We start from the raw sequence: 19648 nt of genomic DNA, 5'->3' as shown, positions 1-19648 counted from the left end.
TGTACAGTCTTTCTAACAGCCTTGTCCAGCTCCAACACTCACATTTTATTTCCTCCTCATCAATCTGACTTGTGTCATCACCTAACCGGCTTGTTATTTTTTTGTCTCACAGGGCAGAGTGAGCTGCACCGGCAGGATGATGGTCCAGGCGGTGAATCAGCGAGGACGAAGCCAACGCTCGGCGCCCGGACACATGCGCAGGTGAGGCTTCTCCAAAAGAGAACGAGACACAACAAAAAATCTGCTGGCTGGCACATGTGTTGCAGGCTGCTCGCCATCTGCACGACTTCTCCACTCAGATGGAAAATGTTCCAAGAAGCTTCTATTTACGCAAATGTTTGCCACGAACTGAATCACACTTTGTTCTGTGTGTTCAGGGGAGAAAAGCTTGGTGTTAATGAGAGGGAACACCTGTTTTGCGGCGTTCTGTTTTCCATTGCTCTAATGACCTTGTATATACAGTGTGCATTCATGCAGGCCCGGAGTTTTGAGAAATCCACCGATGATCACAGACGCTCAGATGGCAGCTTGCAGAACATAAAAAACCACCTGCAGGCTGCTATCTAGATGAACACTCCCCGATTAGATGAGAGCTCAGGGATGTTTTGAGCGAGAAGAGTGATGGAGATAACAATCAGTGTCTCCTACTCGCTGTCTTTATTTCCCTCCGTGGCCGACGTGCAGGCAGGGCGGTGATGTCATTGTTGTTATAGGCAGAATTAGAGGAGCATTATGGGTCCTAACCTGCTGTATAAGACTCTCACAGGTCACAAAATAGCAAGTGGAAGGTTGATATTATGTCTATGAAAGGGGAAATAAGTATGGGAATGAAGACCACAGGGCTTTAAAGGATTGTTTTTGAAGTATTTCAAAGGAGCCTTACATACAAATGATTCTCTCTCAGAAAATACAGACAGGTGACAAATTAAAGGAAAAACCAACATTAAGTGTCTCGTCAAGGTGTTGGGTTGTTATTTGCCACCTTGGGGTAATTCAGTCTGAATTCTACTGGAGGGATACAGAACATCTTAGTGGTTTGATAATGCCACAGCAATCGCATATGATTCACATTGTTTTCAGCTGCACAAAAACCATTTGGTTACTCCTTGTGCCCTATCGATGGGCATCCTGAAGTAGATCTCTCCCATCAGGTTGGAAGTTTTTCATCATAAAATGAAGATGATCCCTCAGAACAACTTTTGCCATGTTAAGGGAATAAGTCGACCCAAACGATTTCTGCAAAATACCCCCCAGCACGCAACAGAGCCACTGAATCCATCTATTTTAGGGATCAAGCGTTCATATTTTTCCTTTAATTTGTCATCCATCTGCATTTGCTTCCCTAAAAGTCATTCCAGTTTCCAGCTTCAAATGGATTTTAACATGCAATAAATGCAAAACATGTTTATTAATTTGTTATTCTCTTATAAAATGCCCTTTTCTTAAAACGTTCCACCAAGTCGATGTTTTAAAAACTCTCAGGGCAAAAAAAATAAACACATAAATCCACTGATGGAATTTAAATACCAGATACTAACCATGTCCATCGCCCTGTCAGGCCCAGGTCCAGGTCCAGAGACAGTGGTGATGAGAACGATAACATCCAGGAGCGTCACTTCCGCCCACACTTCCTACAGGCGCCCGGTGACCTCATCGTTCAGGAGGGCCGACTGTGCAGGATGGACTGCAAGGTAAACACACACACCTCGAGTGAAACCTGTGCCAACACGGTGGTGATAACGGAGGGGAAGGAAGGGAGGTCAATGTGTTGCAGCAGAATCCAGACAATTTCCAAGTAAAACAGTTGTTATAGGACAAATGGGATTAAAGTCCCACTTTGGTCATTAATTAAACCCCTAAATACTCATCTCTGCACGTCAAAGCTTCATATTTAACCAATAATTTCCATGAAAATAGTCCTCCCATGTCTTTAAATGTGCAGATCTGTATAGTTCCTGACTCTTTCTTTACCCACTGCTCCTGACTTGCTGCAGCTCAAGCACACCAGCTCACCTACAACTGCTGAAACACTGTAAAACTACTGTGTGCTTCACAGTTGGAGTAATTCAGTCCTGTTCAGGCTGAAAATTGATTCTGAGAAATAATAATACAGAAAGGTCACTCTGCAGAACTGGTTCCTTAGGTTTGTTACGTATGAAACCCCGAAAGTCTAAATCTTTGTTTTTGACAACGTCATCAGTTTCAATATGTTCAGCCTCAGTCTTGACTATTTGGCTCATGAGGTCTTCTTACGGACATGTTAACAAGCTCAAAAACTGCCTTTTCACCAGAAACAGTCCTTAAAAGTTCTGTTTTTCAGTCTAACTTTTGGATTTTACTTATCTCATTTTGTCTGAATTCTGCAAATAAAAAGGAATAAGGAATAAAAAAGTTCTGACAACGAAACTGCGCAAAAAAATAACTATGCTTAGCTCTGCTTCTTGGTCAGTCTCATAAAAATCGAGTTGGTTTCGAGACAGTGCTGCATCCTGAAGAGCATTTTTAAAACTTAAAAGGAGAAAAGACAAATTATAGACTGTTTTTGGGTCTAGCATGGCATGTTAAGCTATGAACTTTCATGTTACTGTGGTTTCAAGGCTTAAGTTACAACAGAATCTGCCATTTCTATTCTAACCCTGTGTCTGGTTGCTTACAGAAAATTTAATAGGAAATTAGTTGGATAGTTTAGCTATCCAAAATCCTGCTTTGATCTAACGTAATTTTCCTATTCATACAGTCTGCAGGTGAACACATTACCCTCTTGTGCTGTTATTTTATGACAGAGCAAAGAGAATGAGACAGTCTAGAATAACTAAGACATGACTGGAGAGGAAAATGCCCGCACCAAAGAGAATATGTTAATCACAGTAATAGAGAAAAGCCATTTCAGGTCCGCCCTTTAATTCAACGTCTGTATTGCTCTCAGGGAGGCTCCGCTGCCAAGGAAACGTTCCCTCTTTCCGTGCATTCCAGCTTCTTTAGGGAATATAAAAACTAGCGGAGACGAGATGTTTCATCACTTCCTTGCGTTGTGAATGGCTCACAGCAGACAGGGCAAACACAGAGGTGTCATTTTTCAGGGATTAAGTGGGATCGGGTTTTCTACAATTATTTCCCCTCGCACCACTCCCACCACTTCTTTCTTCATCTGCTCCATCTTCACCTCCTCCCCCGCAGCCCGGAGCGCTCACAAACTCTTTGAAAGCTGGTACATGCAATAAAATAAAACAGACCCGCAATTAACTCACTATAAAAAGACTGTCTTTTTTATGCTTGACAGAAATAAACCAAGAGCCTCCATTCTTTGGAGCCCTTAATGTTGAGGATATTTATAGAAAATATTTATTTACAGGCCATTTCTGGGCTTTCCAAACTTACCATTCTTAGTATACTGTACTGGGCCTCTTCCAGGACAACTGCATAGTCTTCTCTCCTCTGTGACTTCTGTGAATACGTTTGGAGATTGCGATATCCACCATTTTCCAGGTGGGCAGGGTGCAGCAGAGCAGGTGTTGGGTTTCTCCGCAAATAGATGGGGGAAGTAGTCTTTTCTCTGTGCAGTTTATTCCCACGACAAATCGAGCAGGCGACCAGGCTCCTCCAGACAAACACAACACAGACAGATTAACCAAACACTGCTGTTTTCATACTCCCAATAAACACACACACTGCCCCCAGAGAACACATGCAGCTAATATACTCATTTTCTCCAACAAAAACAAGCACAGACAGCACAAAGCAGCCTTCACTGTACAGTCCCAACAAGCACTGAGTGAAATGTACTGATTTTTTGTTTTGTTTTAGGTAAGCGGCCTGCCCACCCCTGACCTCATCTGGCAGCTGAACGGACAAACCATCCGCCCCGACTCTGCCCATAAAATGCTGGTGAGGGAAAACGGCGTCCATTCTTTGGTCATTGAGCCTGTGACCAGCCGCGACGCAGGAATCTACACCTGCATCGCCAGCAACAGAGCCGGACAGAACTCCTTTAACCTGGAGCTCATTGTTGCAGGTAACCAGAAACACGCTCACATGCAGAGAAGATGCATGACGGATCGATTTAAAACCACAGTGCTCCTCAGTAACACACACCCTCTCTCTCCACAGCCAAAGAGATGCACAAGCCCCCATCATTTGTGGAGAAGCTACAGAACACAAGTGTTGCAGAAGGTCATCCAGTGCGACTGGAGTGTCGCGTCACAGGGGTTCCCTACCCACAAATCTTCTGGAAGAGGGAGAATGAGTCATTCACTCACAACACAGACAGAATCAGGTAAATCAAATACAAACATTAGACTGAAAAACAGCACCTTTAAAGACTGCTTTCAGTGACAATCTCTTATTTTTTTGTACCTTGTTAGCATCCCTAGACTGTGTTTCTCATGAGCTAAATAAGCAGTCAATACAACAGCTGAACATTTCCACTCCTCAACTGCAAAAAACAGGTTCAGACTTCTGGTTTTTTAACATGTAATTAATGAATTCCACCTTTAGATTCCAGTTTGAACACGTATGACTTAATTACTCCAATATTACAAGCTGCCATTGTGTAATCTAAAGTAGTTTTAAAGTGTTAAAACAGAATCGTAGTTGAACTGGTGAGCTCAAGCTGCAGTGAAAAGAGAAAGACCTGCAACTGATGATTATTTTTGTCAATTAATCTGTTGAGCATTTTCTTGATTAATCGATTAATTGTTTGAGAATACGTCAAGAAATACTGAACAAGAAAAGCACTCAGAGAGCGCAGTACTCCGTCAAGGATGCTCAGTCGTGTGATTTCCGACGGATAAGTCGGTGGATTTGTAGTTGGATCGCAATCATGATCTTCAGCAGGTAGCTGACGTAGCGTTCATTTGTCGTCATATTACAGTGCCGCTATCTCGCAATGATACAGAAATCTTTAACAAATCCTTGGATCCAGACTTTAAGCTGCATCACTGTCAAAATCTAATCGCTTGGTCCTTGTGTCATTTCTGACCTTCCCCGAGAATTTCATCCAAATCTGTTATTCCATTTTTCGTAATGTTGTAAACAGGCAGAAAGGCACTAACAGACAAACGTATGCCGATCATCACATAACTCCGATACGTTCCTTGGCAGGTAAAAATGTCTACAAAAGTCCAACGGGAGAACTTTCTACAAAAACCAGCAGTGCAGAGTTACACCTGACCCACTTTAAGCCAGGCATGGATAATTATCATTGAAAAAAACTTCCAAATCTGTAACTTTAATAAAAAAAAGAAGTTTTTGGGGGTTAAATCAACAACTGAAGAGGGATTTTAAGGCTTTTCGGTGTTTACTTCAGCCCACATTTGCACCGGATGGATGTTGTTTCCTGAAAAAGGCCCACACAGATATTTAAATAATCCCTTAAATACTCTTCCCCAGCATGCACCAGGACAACTGTGGCTACCTGTGCATGATCATCCAGCCAGCGATGAAAGAAGACGCCGGCTGGTACACCGTGTCCGCCAAGAATGAAGCCGGCATCGTCTCCAGCACCGCACGTCTCGATGTGAACAGTAAGTTTGAGACTCTAAAGCACACACAGCTTGAGTCGAGTGTTTCCTTGTGTTTCTATGCAAAACATTCAACCCCGTTTGTTTCCCCTCCAGCTCAGTGGCAGCAGCCCAACCTCCCCAAGCCCAAGAAGGTGCGTCCCTCCACCAGCCGCTACGCCGCACTGACAGAAAGAGGGCTGGACGTGAAGGCGGCCTTCTTCCCCGACTCCAGCCCGCTGCAGCCCGGCGGCCTGGTGGAAAGCGATGACCTGTAGAGAAGCGCAGGGAGGATCACCCAGAAAACCCTGAAAGCTGCCCTCGATTACTCCTGAGACACATACTTACTGACAGCGAGGAGGGGCAGAGCTTAATAATGTCCACCACCACTGAACTGAAGTGCAGACACAGAAGCAAAGCGTCGGTGGGCAGAGTGAAACGGCCGTGGTTTTCATATGTTTTTATAGAGCGACACAACCCCGTAATAGTACAGAATTCATCACCCACTTTATCAACTGGACCTGGAAAATGATTGAAGTGTTTACCACAAGAAAAGACTGCTCACAAACTGTACGGTCGACTCGCAAAGAGTTGATATTAAAGTGCCTTTCATTTCTGTAAAAATACAAAACAGGTATAAAAAAAACGAATGAAACACAGAATTACTATGCATGTTCAAGTGGTGCCATTTGCAGACTAATACTGTTTTATAAGTAGCATTCACCCGCTTCATGAAGAGACTGATTCAAAGCATCGCCGGCTTTGACGAAGGAGATCACAGACTTATTATGTGGGCTTGTGTAGCACAGTATCTGATTGTAGTCACAGTATCATAGTCTCAAGTGTTGTCAGGTTGCAGGTTAGCGTAGAGATAATGGACAAGGCCGGGCCTTAAAAACTGTATTTTTTATTTTAGCAGAAGAAATGAGGTTTAGTGAAGAGAAGAATAGCATTAGTGCAGGTTGGATCTAACAGGAGAAGACGACGACGACAGAAAAAGCAGGTTGATAGATGGCGTAGGGGTGAAGATTGACTGAAAAATGGAAAACAAGATAAGCGATGTCAGGTCATTTTTGGTGATTTTTTTCTCTTTCTTTGACGGTTTATTTTTAGAAGCGTGAATTGAAACACTCGAGAGGGGGTGCTGTGAAAGGTTTCAGTGTATTTGTCACACACATCACAGATTGTCCATTTTATTTTTGTACGAGAAAAAAGAAAGACTATTTACTTTCCCATCAATCTCGACATAAATTATATCAGCAAACCTTCTGTTCACTGATTAAACAATCCTGTCTGTATCATGAAGTTTTATAAATATATTTACTGCCTTAAATCACTTAATGCAAACACGATTTCTTTGCATGTTATTTTTGGACACTTGTACAGTGCCAAACAGCTTTTACCAGGATGTATAAAAAAACACTACTTTTTTTTCCCTTTTCCAGTATTCAGGGGTAGTAAACACTCTAATATGAAAAAAAATGAAACGCAAGGTATATTTATATCTACTATTTTTGTCTCATCTGTAATACTTTACAAAGTGGACAGCTTTTTTCTGTGTCTGTTCGGAGCTTGCATCAGCTGACAGTTACTGTGTTTGCACATTTCTATGCCAATCAATGCCTGTATATGGATTGTTCTCCTGATATTATTTTAGGTTATGAAAGTTAATAAAAATCAAACTCTTCAGAGACAGCGTGAAATGTTTTTAAAGACTGGCAGGCTCCTCCTAAAACAATAAGAGATTGCCAAAAAACACATTATCAGTCGCAGTGGAAATACCATTCTTGCTAAGAATGCTAATCGGGGAGCAATGTAATGCAGTCCTTTGGTAGGATACTGAGAAGAGTGCACATAAAAGAGAGAGTCATGGCTGTGAGGCTTATCACTGGTAACAGCATGTTTCAATGAAAGGAGCACGCAATGCAGCTTTTTAAATCTCATCACCGAGCATGACAGCCACCTCCAACCCCATCTGTCCACACCGCAGGTCCAGAGCTGTAAGCAGACACTCAAAACATTCCCAGAGCTAAAAATACCCCCCTCCACCTCCACCTCTAATTTCCTCCAGCTGCAGCCCAGCATGCCTGGTCCCTCCACAGGCCCCTCCAGAGGTGGGCTCAGGGGGCCGCTGGTGGAGGGGCGGCGGTGGGGCAACATGTGCCGGCCGTGAGGGGGGTCTCCCTGGGGAACCGAACATGAGCGTGAGGATCAGCGGCGGCCGCTTCACAGTCACGGAAAAAGACCGACAGCGTTAAATCTGCTGATCAAATTTAGGGCCTTTGGGGCATCGAGGTCTGGACTCGGCCAGACACTCTGGAGTCGGCGGCGTTAGTCATGATTGACTGTCGCACGCAGCAGAGGCCACGCCCACCGATGCTGGATAGAGCATAGATATATATACATATACATATATACTCTATGGGATAGAGTGACTCAGCAGAAACGCAGAGAGCAGGAGGGATCATAGACTGTCTATATAATGGACGTAGCATCTGGCTCCAGAATTGAAGCCAACCCGGAAGTGTCAAAAACTGGCAATATCACGCCGTCCGTTGGGGTTGGCTCCAAAAAGCTTTTGCTCCATAGACCCCAATTCATTTTTGGAAAAAATAAAATTTGATAGACTGATTTTCTACAGCTCAGGATTTTTTCCCGTTAGTTTTCATGGTCAAAATGAGAGATCAGGTGGCCGATCTTAAAATAAATCAATACTGAATTTATTTAATTAATTAATTAATTAATTATTTATTAATTAATTTATATATTTATTTAAAATTCAATAAATCACTGAAGTTGGCGGAGCAAGGGGGCGTGGCTATACTTGATAGACAGCAACAGAAGCCTCTGCGGTAAAATATGGGCGGGATAAGAGAGTCCTCAGCCAATCCTGCCCCTAGTTGCTCTCCGGTCTGTTTGATGACGCTTTTTACGTCACTGGCTTCAAAAAATCCAAAACGGCGACCAGGAAGTAGCAAAATCCGGGCTTCATTTTCTCGGCGTTGAAACCAATGGGTGACGTCACGGTTACTTTACGCCTGGGAGGGATGCAATGATGTAATGCTAGATGTGGTTTGGTCTCCTATGTGGATAGCAAGTAAACAACATATATATATGTTGTTTAACCCAAAGGTAGCGCTGTTGTGTTCCGCAGTAAGGTTTGACGAGAACAGAACTGATACAGAAAACAAATGGACAATCTCACGACCCCACGGTGCACCAGATTTGACCCTGAGTTTAATGTGGCCACAGAGCAACATTCAGCTTCAGTAAAGTGCAAAAGTTTTTGCCATTTTTATCAATCAAATGCTCCTCAGTCAAGAGTAACGATTGGCCGTGTCCCACTGCAGGAACTTGCAAGCAACCCAAACCTTGTACATGTTCCAATCACACAAACTGCCTCTGTAGGACTTCTCAAGGCTGTTTTCAGGGGGTGGGGGAGGGTAGATCCTTCTGATTTGTACTTAGAAATTGCTGTGTGGGGCAAAAGATTGACTGGTTAACATAAGAGAGGACAAAAAGCACCATTTCTTCCTGCCCTCTCAATGTTCTTATCCAGTGGTTTTCTTCATCTCTCAAATGCTGCAATTAATGACATAAAATTTGCCGTCGTCGTAGTCCTACAGTCACTTCATGTACTATTTATCAGTGTTTTATTGCAGTCATTGTTGGATTCTGTGCTGTAACACAAACAAAAAGGCTGAAAGGACAGAAGGTTCGCATCAACTTTTGAATGCCCTGACTTCCTGCAGTGGAAAGCCGTCAATAGAGCCCACAATCTCTAAAACAGGGCATTCACTGTTCTAAAGAGGTCCACATGCCACCTCCACCTGCCTTACTGTTACTGTTTTAAGTAGTGATATAGCTCCAGAGGAAGTCCTTGCTCCTTACATGGCCAGCTGCAGCCCTCCATCCACCACCAGCACCTGTCCTGTAATGTAGGGCGACTCCAAAAGGAAGAGCACAGCCTGGGCTACCTCCTCCGGCTTCCCAAATCTGCCCAGAGGGATGATGCGCGCTCCATCATCTTCCTTCAGCCCTGCAGTCATGTCGGTATGAATGAAACCTGAAGAAGAATGAGAAAAAAGATGAAAGAGGCCGTAAAAGACAGTGAGAGGATGATGACAGAAAAGTGAAATGATAAGGAAAATGTACCTGGAGCCAGTAGGTTCACCCTGATGTTACGTGAAGCGACTTCTTTAGCCACAGAGCGAGTGAAGCCCTCTAGACCAGCTTTAGTTGCACTGTAGACACACTGGCCGGCATTCCCTTTCAGGCCCACAACAGAGCCTGAAACCATGAAACAGGAATCTGCTAAGACACTGGTATGTTTTTCATTCATTTGGTGGATGAGCATTTCCTTCCTCCCTGTCTCACAGAGTGTAATTTATGCCTGTGTAATAAAACAGTTCCTTTAGGACTTAAAAGTTTCAAAAGAGAGTCTCATGGGTGAAGCCAAACTGACACTATTCTGTTCACATTTATGGCTTCACATCCTGGTTTGATTTTCTAACAGCATTCGCTATAAATCCAAAGCGGCTGAGCAGCCAGCCTGCAGACTTAGATGTTGGAAGTTTTCTGGATTTCAAGTGACAATAAAAAAAATCTTCAAATCTTTCATGATTTAAAAACATGCGGTGTGTTTTTGGAAAAGATTGTTAGTTCTTGATTTGTGGGTTAAAATGTGTAAAAAACACTAGTATGAGATTGGAAAGGATGTTGTCTTTTTTAAAAATGCCATAATTACGTCATTTATCAGAGTCAGAAACTGTTAAAACGAGAAAAATGTGGGATTTTGCGACAGTCAAAGAATCTATGACTTCTGGTTCTGGAAAATTAATCAAATCACTGTGATATTTCATCAAAATCACTTGATACTACAAGCCTCATTTAAAAAAAATCCCCACAAATGAATCATCTACAGTAAGGAGATTCTGTAGAAAACTAAACTTTCCGTGCTTCTCGCCATAACTAGGAAGCTGTTAGTGACTCAGCTGCAAACAGCTACATGACAAAAATACCGGGACTTTTCAGCTGAACTGCAGACTGTGTTTATACAGAGCAGATAAGAGACAAGTACGGAAACAAATGAAAAATGCTATTAAATAGTCCAGAATTAAGAAACACACCGTTTTCCAGTATTGATAACACTTGTACACTTGTCATTGTACAAACTTATTCCAGGTTTTCTAAATTTTCAATAATCAAAGAAATTAAACTTTTGTGTTTTCTTTGTCAATTATTTATGGAATCATAACTTTTTTACATTGTTCTGTCTACTACAAGATTTTTGTATATGGGAAAAACTGAAAAAGACTTCTGCAAAATGCAAATTTTAACAAAGGGCAATAAATACTTAAACGGTCACAGAAGCTCCGAAGGACCACTTGAATGAATACAAAGACACAAAAGAGAGAAACAGATTAAAAAAGAAAAAAAAAACCAAAGAGAAACAAAGGAAGAAACCAGAACACCAGATTTAATACAACCTAAAGATTGAGGTGTGTCTTCCTAATGGTCATGTCAATCCACCAAATGGAATGAAGATTCGCAATAAGACAATCATGGTCGTGCAGCTGTAATGCCCATAGAGATGTAGGACTTTACATTACAGTGAAAATATGAGACCAGTGAGTAAAAGAGCAGACAGCAGCAAAACCTGCCCAGATACAGCCTGGGGTTGAGAGAGTTCAAGAGAAACCTGAAGTGAAACAACTTAAGTGAAACTGAAGAAAACAGTAGCGATGTATGCTGCCCCCTAGTGACCAAAGTGAAGACATACAGCCATGGCCATAAGTTTGGACACAAGTACCATGACGCTTGTGAATCTTAGAAAATACCACAAAACTGTCACAATATAAATACCAGTCATAGCCATCAACCAAAATGAAATACAGATATTTCCAGTGCATAAATTTGATGTTTGACAGCAAATAGTATATGAAAAACTTTCGTCAGTCAATGACAAAATTTGTGCAACAATTTGCAGTTAATATTCCAATGTCAATATTTGCTGTCAAACATCAAATTTATGCACTGGAAATATCTGTATTTCATTTTGGTTGATGGCTATGACTGGTAAGTGACAATTTTGTAGTATTTTCTAAGATTCACAAGCGTCATGGTACTTGTGTCCAAACTTATGGCCATGGCTGTATTAAAGCAACTAATGTACTGAAGAAGTCACTACCTATGTTCACGATAGCTGCTCCCTGTGTGTGCATCATACTGCGAAGTGCTGCCCTGCAGGTCAACATGGAGCCCAGCAGGTTGGTGTGAAGCAGAGCCACCATGTCTTCTGGTTTGGTCCTCAGTAACAGAGCATCCCTGAACAAAAAGATGAGAGAAATGTACAGGAGGTCACACACACACTATCAGTCAAAAGTTTGGGGTCACCCAGACAATTTCATGTTTTCCATGAAAACTCACACTTTTATTCATGTACTAACATAATTGCACAAGGGTTTTCTAATCATCAATGAGCCTTTGATCACCATTACACCATTAGAACACAGGAGTGATGGTTGCTAGAAATGTTCCTCTGTACCCCTATGGAGATATTCCATTGAAGATCAGTCATTTCCAGCTAGAATAGTCATTTACCACAATAACAATGTCTACACTGTATTTCTGATTAATTTAATGTTATCTTCATAGAAAAAACTGCTTTTCTTTCAAAATAAGGACATTTCTAAGTGACCCCACAGGAGTGTACAGTTTTCTACAATAACATTTACACAGTGTATGCCCATAAATGCTTCTGAAAACGTCGGCTGAGGTGCCTGCTCACCTGTTGATGCCAGCTGCATTCACAAGATAAGAGATGTTTCCACAAGTCTTCTGGATGGTTTCAAAGGTTTTGTGCACCTCCTGCTCTTTGGAGACGTCACAGCTGAAAGCCAAATGGTCAGCTGCAGAACAAACACACGCACCAGGAGTTTATTCTGAGGTACAAGTCTGCAGAGTGTTCACAACAGCTACAGGTCATTTGATACCTTGTGCAAAACTTTTGTGTGTCTTAGGGGCAGTTTTATCTCTATTTCCACTGAATTTGTGTTCATTTCACATCTTTTTTAATTAGTTTGCATGTCTTTCTGCTCATTTTTCATGTCTGTGTAGTTGGTTAGTATCTCTTGTGGTCTGTAATGTCCCTTTGTTGCCATTGTGTGTCTCTTACTTTTAGTCAGTTTCAGTCTCACTGTGTTCATTTTACATCTTTTTATTAGTTTGTGTCTGCTGTAGTTTCTTTGTCTGTGTCTTGCATCTCTTTGTAGCCTTTTTGCATCTAATAATGTCGTTTTTGTGCATCTTAGGGGGCGGTTTTAACTCTATTTGCATAAAATTAGTATCCAATTTTGCATCTTTTTCCATTGGTTCCGTTCTGTTTCTGGCCATTTTGTATATCGTTTTGTGTATTTGGTCCTTGCTTGTACTTACTTGCTGTCTGTGCATCTGTTTGTGTTCATTTTACATCTCTTTTTACTTGGTTGTCTTGCTGTGGTCAATTTGCATTTTTCTCTGATCATTTTTTGTGCCTCTGCAGTCAATTTACATGTGGTTGTGTTCATTTTGCATCTCTTTTTTACTAGTTTGCAACTCTTTCTAATCATTTTGTGTTTCTGAGGCTTTTTTGTGTGTTTTTACAATCCTTTGATGTCTCTTGTGTTCATTTTGCGTCTCGTTTTATTTGGTTCCGTCTCTCTATAAATGATTTCTATATCTTTCTGGCCTCTATGCCTGTCTTTGCAGACATTTTACATCTATTCGCATTCGATTTGAATGGCTTTTTCACTGGTTTGCATCTCTTTCTGATCTTTTTGATTCTCTTTGTAGTTGTTTGAATCACTTTGTAGCAGTTTTGTGGCTTTTTATATATTTATCTTGAGCAATTTGTGTCTTTGGTCTTGCTGTGTGTCTCTTTATGGTGGTTTAATTGACTTACCAACAATAAATGTTAACCACCACTTCAAACGGAGGCTCTAGATTCAGAGACCCCCTGACTGTTCTGTAAACCATCCCTAGTCTTGTGTCTTGAACATGTCAACATGTCTGTATACATATGTTTGTGTATACATATCTGTGTCTGTACACTCAGTACACCATTATACCTCCATGAAGTGATGCCACAGTGGCCTGGGCAGCATCTTGGTTTCTGGAGAGAACGGCCAACCTGCAGCCTCTCTCTGCCAGCAGGCAGGACACAGCTTTCCCTATCCCCCTGGAGCCTCCACAGACCACAGCCAGCCGGGACATGACGACCTTCAGGGAAGGGTTCACATTAACAGTAATAAAACACTGCATTTTATATCAAATATGCTGTTCAGTTAGTCAAAAAATATGGATGATATGTGTGTCTATTAGCAGAAGTCTAAGTAGAATGCCGCTAAAAGTTACAAATATGCCACGAAGTATTAAAAAAATTACCTGTTAAAATAATATTTAAATGATCAGTGTCTATGAGGGTTAATAACTGGGAGGCGCAAAGTTTGTCTGATTCCACTGTTAGCTAGCTTATATAAGTTTCAAACTCTTGTCAGTTATTATTATATTGTTATTTTTTGTTAAAGCTCCTCAGCCTCAGTCATGTCCTGTTAATATTTTAGGGTCACTTCGGCTGTTTGCTAAAATTAGCTTCGTTTTCAGCTACAGAACTATCGTAGAAAAATAAACTTTATACGGGCAGTTGTTTCTTACCTTATTAGCGACTGTTATGCTTCGCCTGATAAAACTCTTTCGTGTGTAGATAAATTTTACCGACTGAACAAGGACTAAATATGAGAATAGCAGCTGCTCATGGGCACCGCCATGTTTGTTGTCGGTGTTGTTGCGCCGCGAGTCTCTGACCGGAAGAGGGCGCAGCGGAACCGGAAAAGAAGAACGGAGCAGAGGCGCAGATTTTGGGGACATTTGGGGACAAAACAGAGAACATTTTCCCCCTCAAAATTTAAAAAATGTGCTCAATAAACACATGGAAGAAGCAGAAAAAAATATGAAATTATGAGACAGACGAAGCAGTCCCTCAGATAGGTTTTTTTCTTCAGCAATTAGTCTTTAATTATTCTCAAAATATGAATTTTTCGAGCTCATACAACCACTGAATCTATTGTGAAACATCCAATTAGATGCATATATACTCCAAAATATTTTAAATTGTCATCTGGGCCCTGAAGTTTATGCTTTTTAAATTAATTTTTTTTACATCAATAAAGGCATTTGAAGAAACTGTTTTGTGCAGAAATATTTATCAGAATACAGATTGTCTCAAACACTATTCAAATGAAACCTGTGCCTCTTGTTTTGTCTATTAAAGTCTGCATCACTGGGTTTTAGTAAAAGCCTCAAAGCAGCTTAAAGTTCATGCAAAAAGAATGTTAATGACAGATAATGTTTTTGACAATGTCTTATTGTTCAAGTCATAATATGTCTTTAATATGAAGAACAACCTTTACAGGAATCTTTGGTTCAAAAGATGCTTATTATCATGAGCATAGATTTCAATATTTAAAACACGTGCATTAATCGCCCCAATGAAAATATGCATGATGAATTAATTTAATCTAATGAATTAATTCATCATTGAAGTGAACTCTTGCCACATGCACATTTAAAGAGGTTGTCTCCTTGAACAAAAGACACGAAAGAGGAGCCAAGATTAAATCATGAATACACGTGTGTTGAACCAACATGGGTGACATTAAATGAGAAAAATTGATCTGTATGAATTTAATATTTGATAACAACACAGAATACCTAAAAGACCTATTATATCCCATCATACCCTGAACTGTAACCTAGTGCCTCATTTTTATGTCTTCCTTTATATAAATAAAGATTAAAGCAGAAAAGGGACAAATTTGTACAGATGCAAATATAACTCTTTTAATAAATTAACTCCAGTATTCAAATGAAGCCTCCATCCATGTCCACGCTGACTTTTGTCTGAGAGTTTGCATTGTAATACAGGATGCCTGAGCTTTTCAGTGCATTATAGTCCATTATATTGCAATTTGCCACCTAGTGCATCAATTATGTGCTTTCCTTGACATAAATAAAGACATTTCAGCCATAAACTGACATGAAAACAAAGCTAATTGGTGCATGAAATTTCCCCAGAATGCAGGAAATGAAATGTTTGATGTATAACATTTCCCCATATGCCGTGTTTAAGGCTCCCCTTCAGTAGTCAAATTGAACCTTGCAATGAAATAACATCCAGTGAGATGAAGGTTGCATGTTTTTGTCAGTAAAGGCTTGTGTCTTTGGATTAATGTGAAAGCCTCTAAACAAGTAAAGTACACTTTAATACAAAAAATGCATTGTAGTTTATGTAAATCTCTAAATTGATGCAGAAAAGGAATTATTTTGTGCATAAAAATTTCTGTGTTTCAGTAAAATCTATGAGGGTGCTTATTTCACATTATACTGATAGTTATATTAACACATGTAGACCTGAGGGTCACATAGTGGAAATAACACATCGATTTTTAATTACAGTCATTCATTTTCATCTTTGCTTCTCGTTTCTGTGCTCTGCTTGGAAATTTATCTCACCAGGAAAAGAAAAAAAACTGTCACCAGAGCACAAAATGAAATGAGTAATGTTGAGAGTGGGTGGCCTTGGCCTGTACCTGGACAGTCCATCAGCCTGAGACACTCTGTCAGATTGATTTGCTGATGTGAAATCACATTCACAAGCTGTGCCCCGGGCTCGGTGAATCACGGCCACGCAGAAAAATACAACCGTCACTATAATGTGTTTTAAACGCAATTACTCTTTACCGCAGAGTTCATTAATATTAACTGTCAGGCAGAGGAATCGGACTGGATTTGTATTCAGATCATCCTCCTGAACTCATTATTTTCCTCTTTCACACCTTGGTGATCTAATGATACTTGCCAGCAGCCCTGCATTTTGCTCCTTGGTGCACAAACACTCGTTCACACAAGATATGACTGTGTGACCCCTGTGCATCTCTGTAAACACACACACACACACACACATTTACTGCTGCACTTATTCACTGCTCATTACCACGACTGCAGCTAGCAATTATTTTCACAGCTAATTAAGCTTCTGCTTATTTTCTTGATCACTTGATTGGCTGTTGGGTCTGTAAAAGGACACAAAATTGGAAAAAATGTCGATCAGTGTTTCCCAGAGCTCAAGATGACAAATGTCTTGTTTTGTCCACAACCCAATGATCCATCAATGACTGTCAGCATTTTGGTTCAGCTAAAATGAAAACCTACGGAAGGCTGAATGAAGGTTTTATTATACTTTCGCACTTGTTTTTTTAAATTTTATTTTATATATTTTTAATTACTAGCAGTATTTCCTCAAGTATACTCTTTTAACTAGCCTTGCTTTAGTGTATTAATTGCTAGTTATGTATTATCCAAATATATGTTTTTGTATTTGTTTTGTAATATTTTTGATCACTTAAAAATGTTTTATCTGGTTTGAAATTAAGGAATGTGTTTCAGGACAGTTAGATTTCCCTTTATAAATGTATGATTTTCTACTATTTGAGCTGATTTATTAAAGGCTCTTGAAAAATGGCTTGTGCAGTTACAGCTGGATTATGTTCATTTTGTTGTTTCTTACTTTAGAATAGCGTTACTTTTAAACTGACAACTAAATAAGGAAAGAAATAATTTTGTGTAAAAGCCATGCTTGCCTTACTTGTCAGTTTAAAAGTAACGCTATTCTAATTGTGCAGTTAAAGATCCACAAGTGGGATGTTTGCCTTCTCCTGTCATATGTTTTTATTGACATAGAAGAGTAAAGAAACCACAAAATTATCCCATTTTTAATGCTGGAAACAGACAATTTGGGAGTGTTTTGCTTAAAAAGATCCTCAAAGCAATCAAAACAGTTGCTGGTTAAGTTAATTGTTGCAGCTTTATCCAATAGAGAGGCTTGAATCAGACCTACATGACAAAAACTTTTATATTTTCCTGGATTTTCCACTTTTTTTTTTGGTCTGGAAGCTGCCATGTCTTGTACATGTCCTGCACAAACGCACCCAGACTATTATGACAGCACATATACAGAAATCTATTCTCGGAAGCCCAGACACATTATTCATCTGCTTTGTTGCTATAGTAAGAGGTTCAAGAAGGACTTGACCAACACTCTTTTGCTAAAATGACTTGAAATGGCTCATGAGCTTAAATATGATCAAGCATTCTTGACCTTGAAGCGCCGTTCTTGAGCTCTGCACAGCCTTTGCAGCTATGAATATTTTACTTACACTCACTGTACACTTAGCATTTCCTATATTTATACACCCTCCCTCCCTGTTAACTCACAGACCACAAAGTTCCTGCAACAAATTCAGCATCTTCTACAAGCAAAACAAGCCAAGCAGTGAGAAAATATTAAATTAATGCAATAAATTCAGGCGGAATGATATAAATATGCATGTTTATTGCTAAATAAATGCATTTTTTTTGTTTTATTATTATTATTCCTCCTCAGCATGGTCTCATGCTCATATATTGGAATAACTTATTTCCATGGTAACCCATCCTCTGCAGGGAACAGTGTGCAGCACAATGACCTCTCTGGGTGCCTGTCAGTTCCTGTCAGTGTTTCCAGGCTGAACACTCTGGGAAGGCTCACCTCGCTCTGCAGCACTCGTCTCTGCTGTAAGTCACAGGAGAAGCAGCTGCAAGAACCTGTTATTCCCGGAGACACTAATGACCACATGTACTGTGACTTACCTCCAAACATACTTAATTAGAAACAACTGTCTCTCTGCTGCTGCTGCTGTCGAATGTGTGTATTTTTAGGTTTACATTAACCTAACCCAACCTTTGTAACAGGAGTAATTTCAGACTGATTAAAGTTGCAATTCTCATTTTAACAGCATCATTAAAACATCCCTTTTTTCATCTTAGCAATATCGCCAAGTCAGACCTTCTTTAACTAAGATGTTAAAATGCTTGTTCATGCTTTTATCTTTGGCTATTTACTGCAGTTCCCCTTTTACTGGATTACCTAAAAAGCCTATAAAATAAATTGCAGCTAGTATAGAATTCAGAGGATTAACTAAAGCAAAGACAACATTTCACATTAACCCCTCAGCTTCAGAAACTGCACAGGCTACCCGTATCCTTTAGAACCGGCTTTACTTCCTCATAAAACTGCGATTAATCCTGCTGCTAAACAGCATCAGAGATTTTATTTCATTTTACTATTCAGCCAGATTACTAAATGTCTTCACAGCTTTTTTTAAAGGTGACACGCTCCAGGCAAAAACACTGTATTTTCAGGCACTGGCAACGAGAGATTTTTGGATGTTTTGCTCCTATAACATGTGCTCTTTTAGATGAAAGAGGATAATTTTAGGTGTAATAAACACCTAAAATTGTCTATGGTCAAAAGCTAGAGAGAAAGCTAACACACGGAGTTGGACTTTCTTGGTAACAGTGAACTGAGAGAAAGTTCAAAAGTCTTGGGTGTAATAAAAACCTAAAATTGTTGAGAATTCATGCAAATCAGTGCATATTTCATAACATAATACCTCATTTGCACATTCAAACACAAAATTTGCAAATGTGTAATGTATGAATGTAAAAATATATATATGAAAGCTAACAAATAATGACATTAATGTAAGTAATCAAAAGGGGACATTTTATGGTCATGTTGATTAGTTAAAATATTTTTCCTAAATAGGGCTTTCCAATACAAATGTATGGAATTTTACTAAATATATCTTGAAAATCAAATTTTTTCCCTATTCTTAAAAAAAAATCTTACTAAGTCAGAAAACTCGATTTCAGTCGCACTTAGATACATCAAAGCTTTTATTCCTACCTATATTATAAAGGTTTTACTGTGGAGTTCATTCGTAAATCATTCGGTCTGATCTATTGAACATTCTATTTCCAAAAACACAGAAAAAAGTTTCTTTTATCTGTTGACAGCATTTTCTAATTTATGGAGTGATATAAACGCATCTGACTCCAATATGGCGACAGACTGAAACAGAAACTTCAGATTTCTTTTCTGGATTTTTTTTTTGCCAAAGTAATGCATATTTAGATATAGAGCACCTCATTTGCATAGTCAAAGACAACATTACTGAAAACGTAAGCCAAAAAATATTACCATATTGGAATTGATCAGCTGGGACAGTTTC

The 19648-nt window shown here is 39.8% G+C and overlaps 2 protein-coding genes across 3 annotated transcripts in view; one reads left to right on the top strand and one right to left on the bottom strand.

The window, feature by feature from the left end:
• The window catches only part of palld (palladin, cytoskeletal associated protein), a 74205-nt gene extending 67016 nt beyond the window's left edge, over positions 1–7189 (top strand). For both annotated transcript variants that reach the window (XM_022199508.2, XM_051946909.1), the window contains 6 exons: positions 113–201; positions 1559–1691; positions 3805–4012; positions 4108–4273; positions 5389–5522; positions 5616–7189. In XM_022199508.2, the coding sequence (XP_022055200.1) occupies positions 113–201; positions 1559–1691; positions 3805–4012; positions 4108–4273; positions 5389–5522; positions 5616–5776 (891 nt within the window). In that variant the 3' untranslated portion in view covers positions 5777–7189. The remainder of the gene's footprint in view (positions 1–112; positions 202–1558; positions 1692–3804; positions 4013–4107; positions 4274–5388; positions 5523–5615) is intronic.
• Positions 7190–8708: 1519 nt separating this feature from the next.
• On the bottom strand, positions 8709–14351 carry cbr4 (carbonyl reductase 4). Its single transcript, XM_022199515.2, has 6 exons — positions 14193–14351; positions 13607–13757; positions 12289–12409; positions 11689–11825; positions 9654–9788; positions 8709–9564 (listed from the first exon to the last, which is right to left on the bottom strand). The coding sequence occupies exons 2-6, from the start codon at positions 13749–13751 to the stop codon at positions 9386–9388; spliced, it is 717 nt and encodes a 238-aa protein (XP_022055207.1). The 5' UTR covers positions 13752–13757; positions 14193–14351; the 3' UTR covers positions 8709–9385.
• Positions 14352–19648: the final 5297 nt, after the last annotated feature.

Source organism: Acanthochromis polyacanthus, chromosome 4, assembly GCF_021347895.1.
Source record: "Acanthochromis polyacanthus isolate Apoly-LR-REF ecotype Palm Island chromosome 4, KAUST_Apoly_ChrSc, whole genome shotgun sequence".
Lineage (NCBI taxonomy): Eukaryota > Metazoa > Chordata > Actinopteri > Pomacentridae > Acanthochromis > Acanthochromis polyacanthus.
This window is presented reverse-complemented; position numbering and strand designations above follow the sequence as displayed.

What these genes read in the sequence shown, in the direction of transcription:
- cbr4 (XM_022199515.2), bottom strand. Translation starts at nt 13,751, where the DNA reads ATGTCCCGGCTGGCTGTGGTCTGTGGAGGCTCCAGGGGGATAGGGAAA. An exon ending in TGTGGCATCACTTCATGGAG is followed by an intron (nt 12,410 to 13,606) that starts GTATAATGGTGT and finishes TTTGTTCTGCAG; the next exon opens with CTGACCATTTGGCTTTCAGC. An exon ending in AGCAGCTATCGTGAACATAG is followed by an intron (nt 9,789 to 11,688) that starts GTAGTGACTTCT and finishes TCATGGTTTCAG; the next exon opens with GCTCTGTTGTGGGCCTGAAA.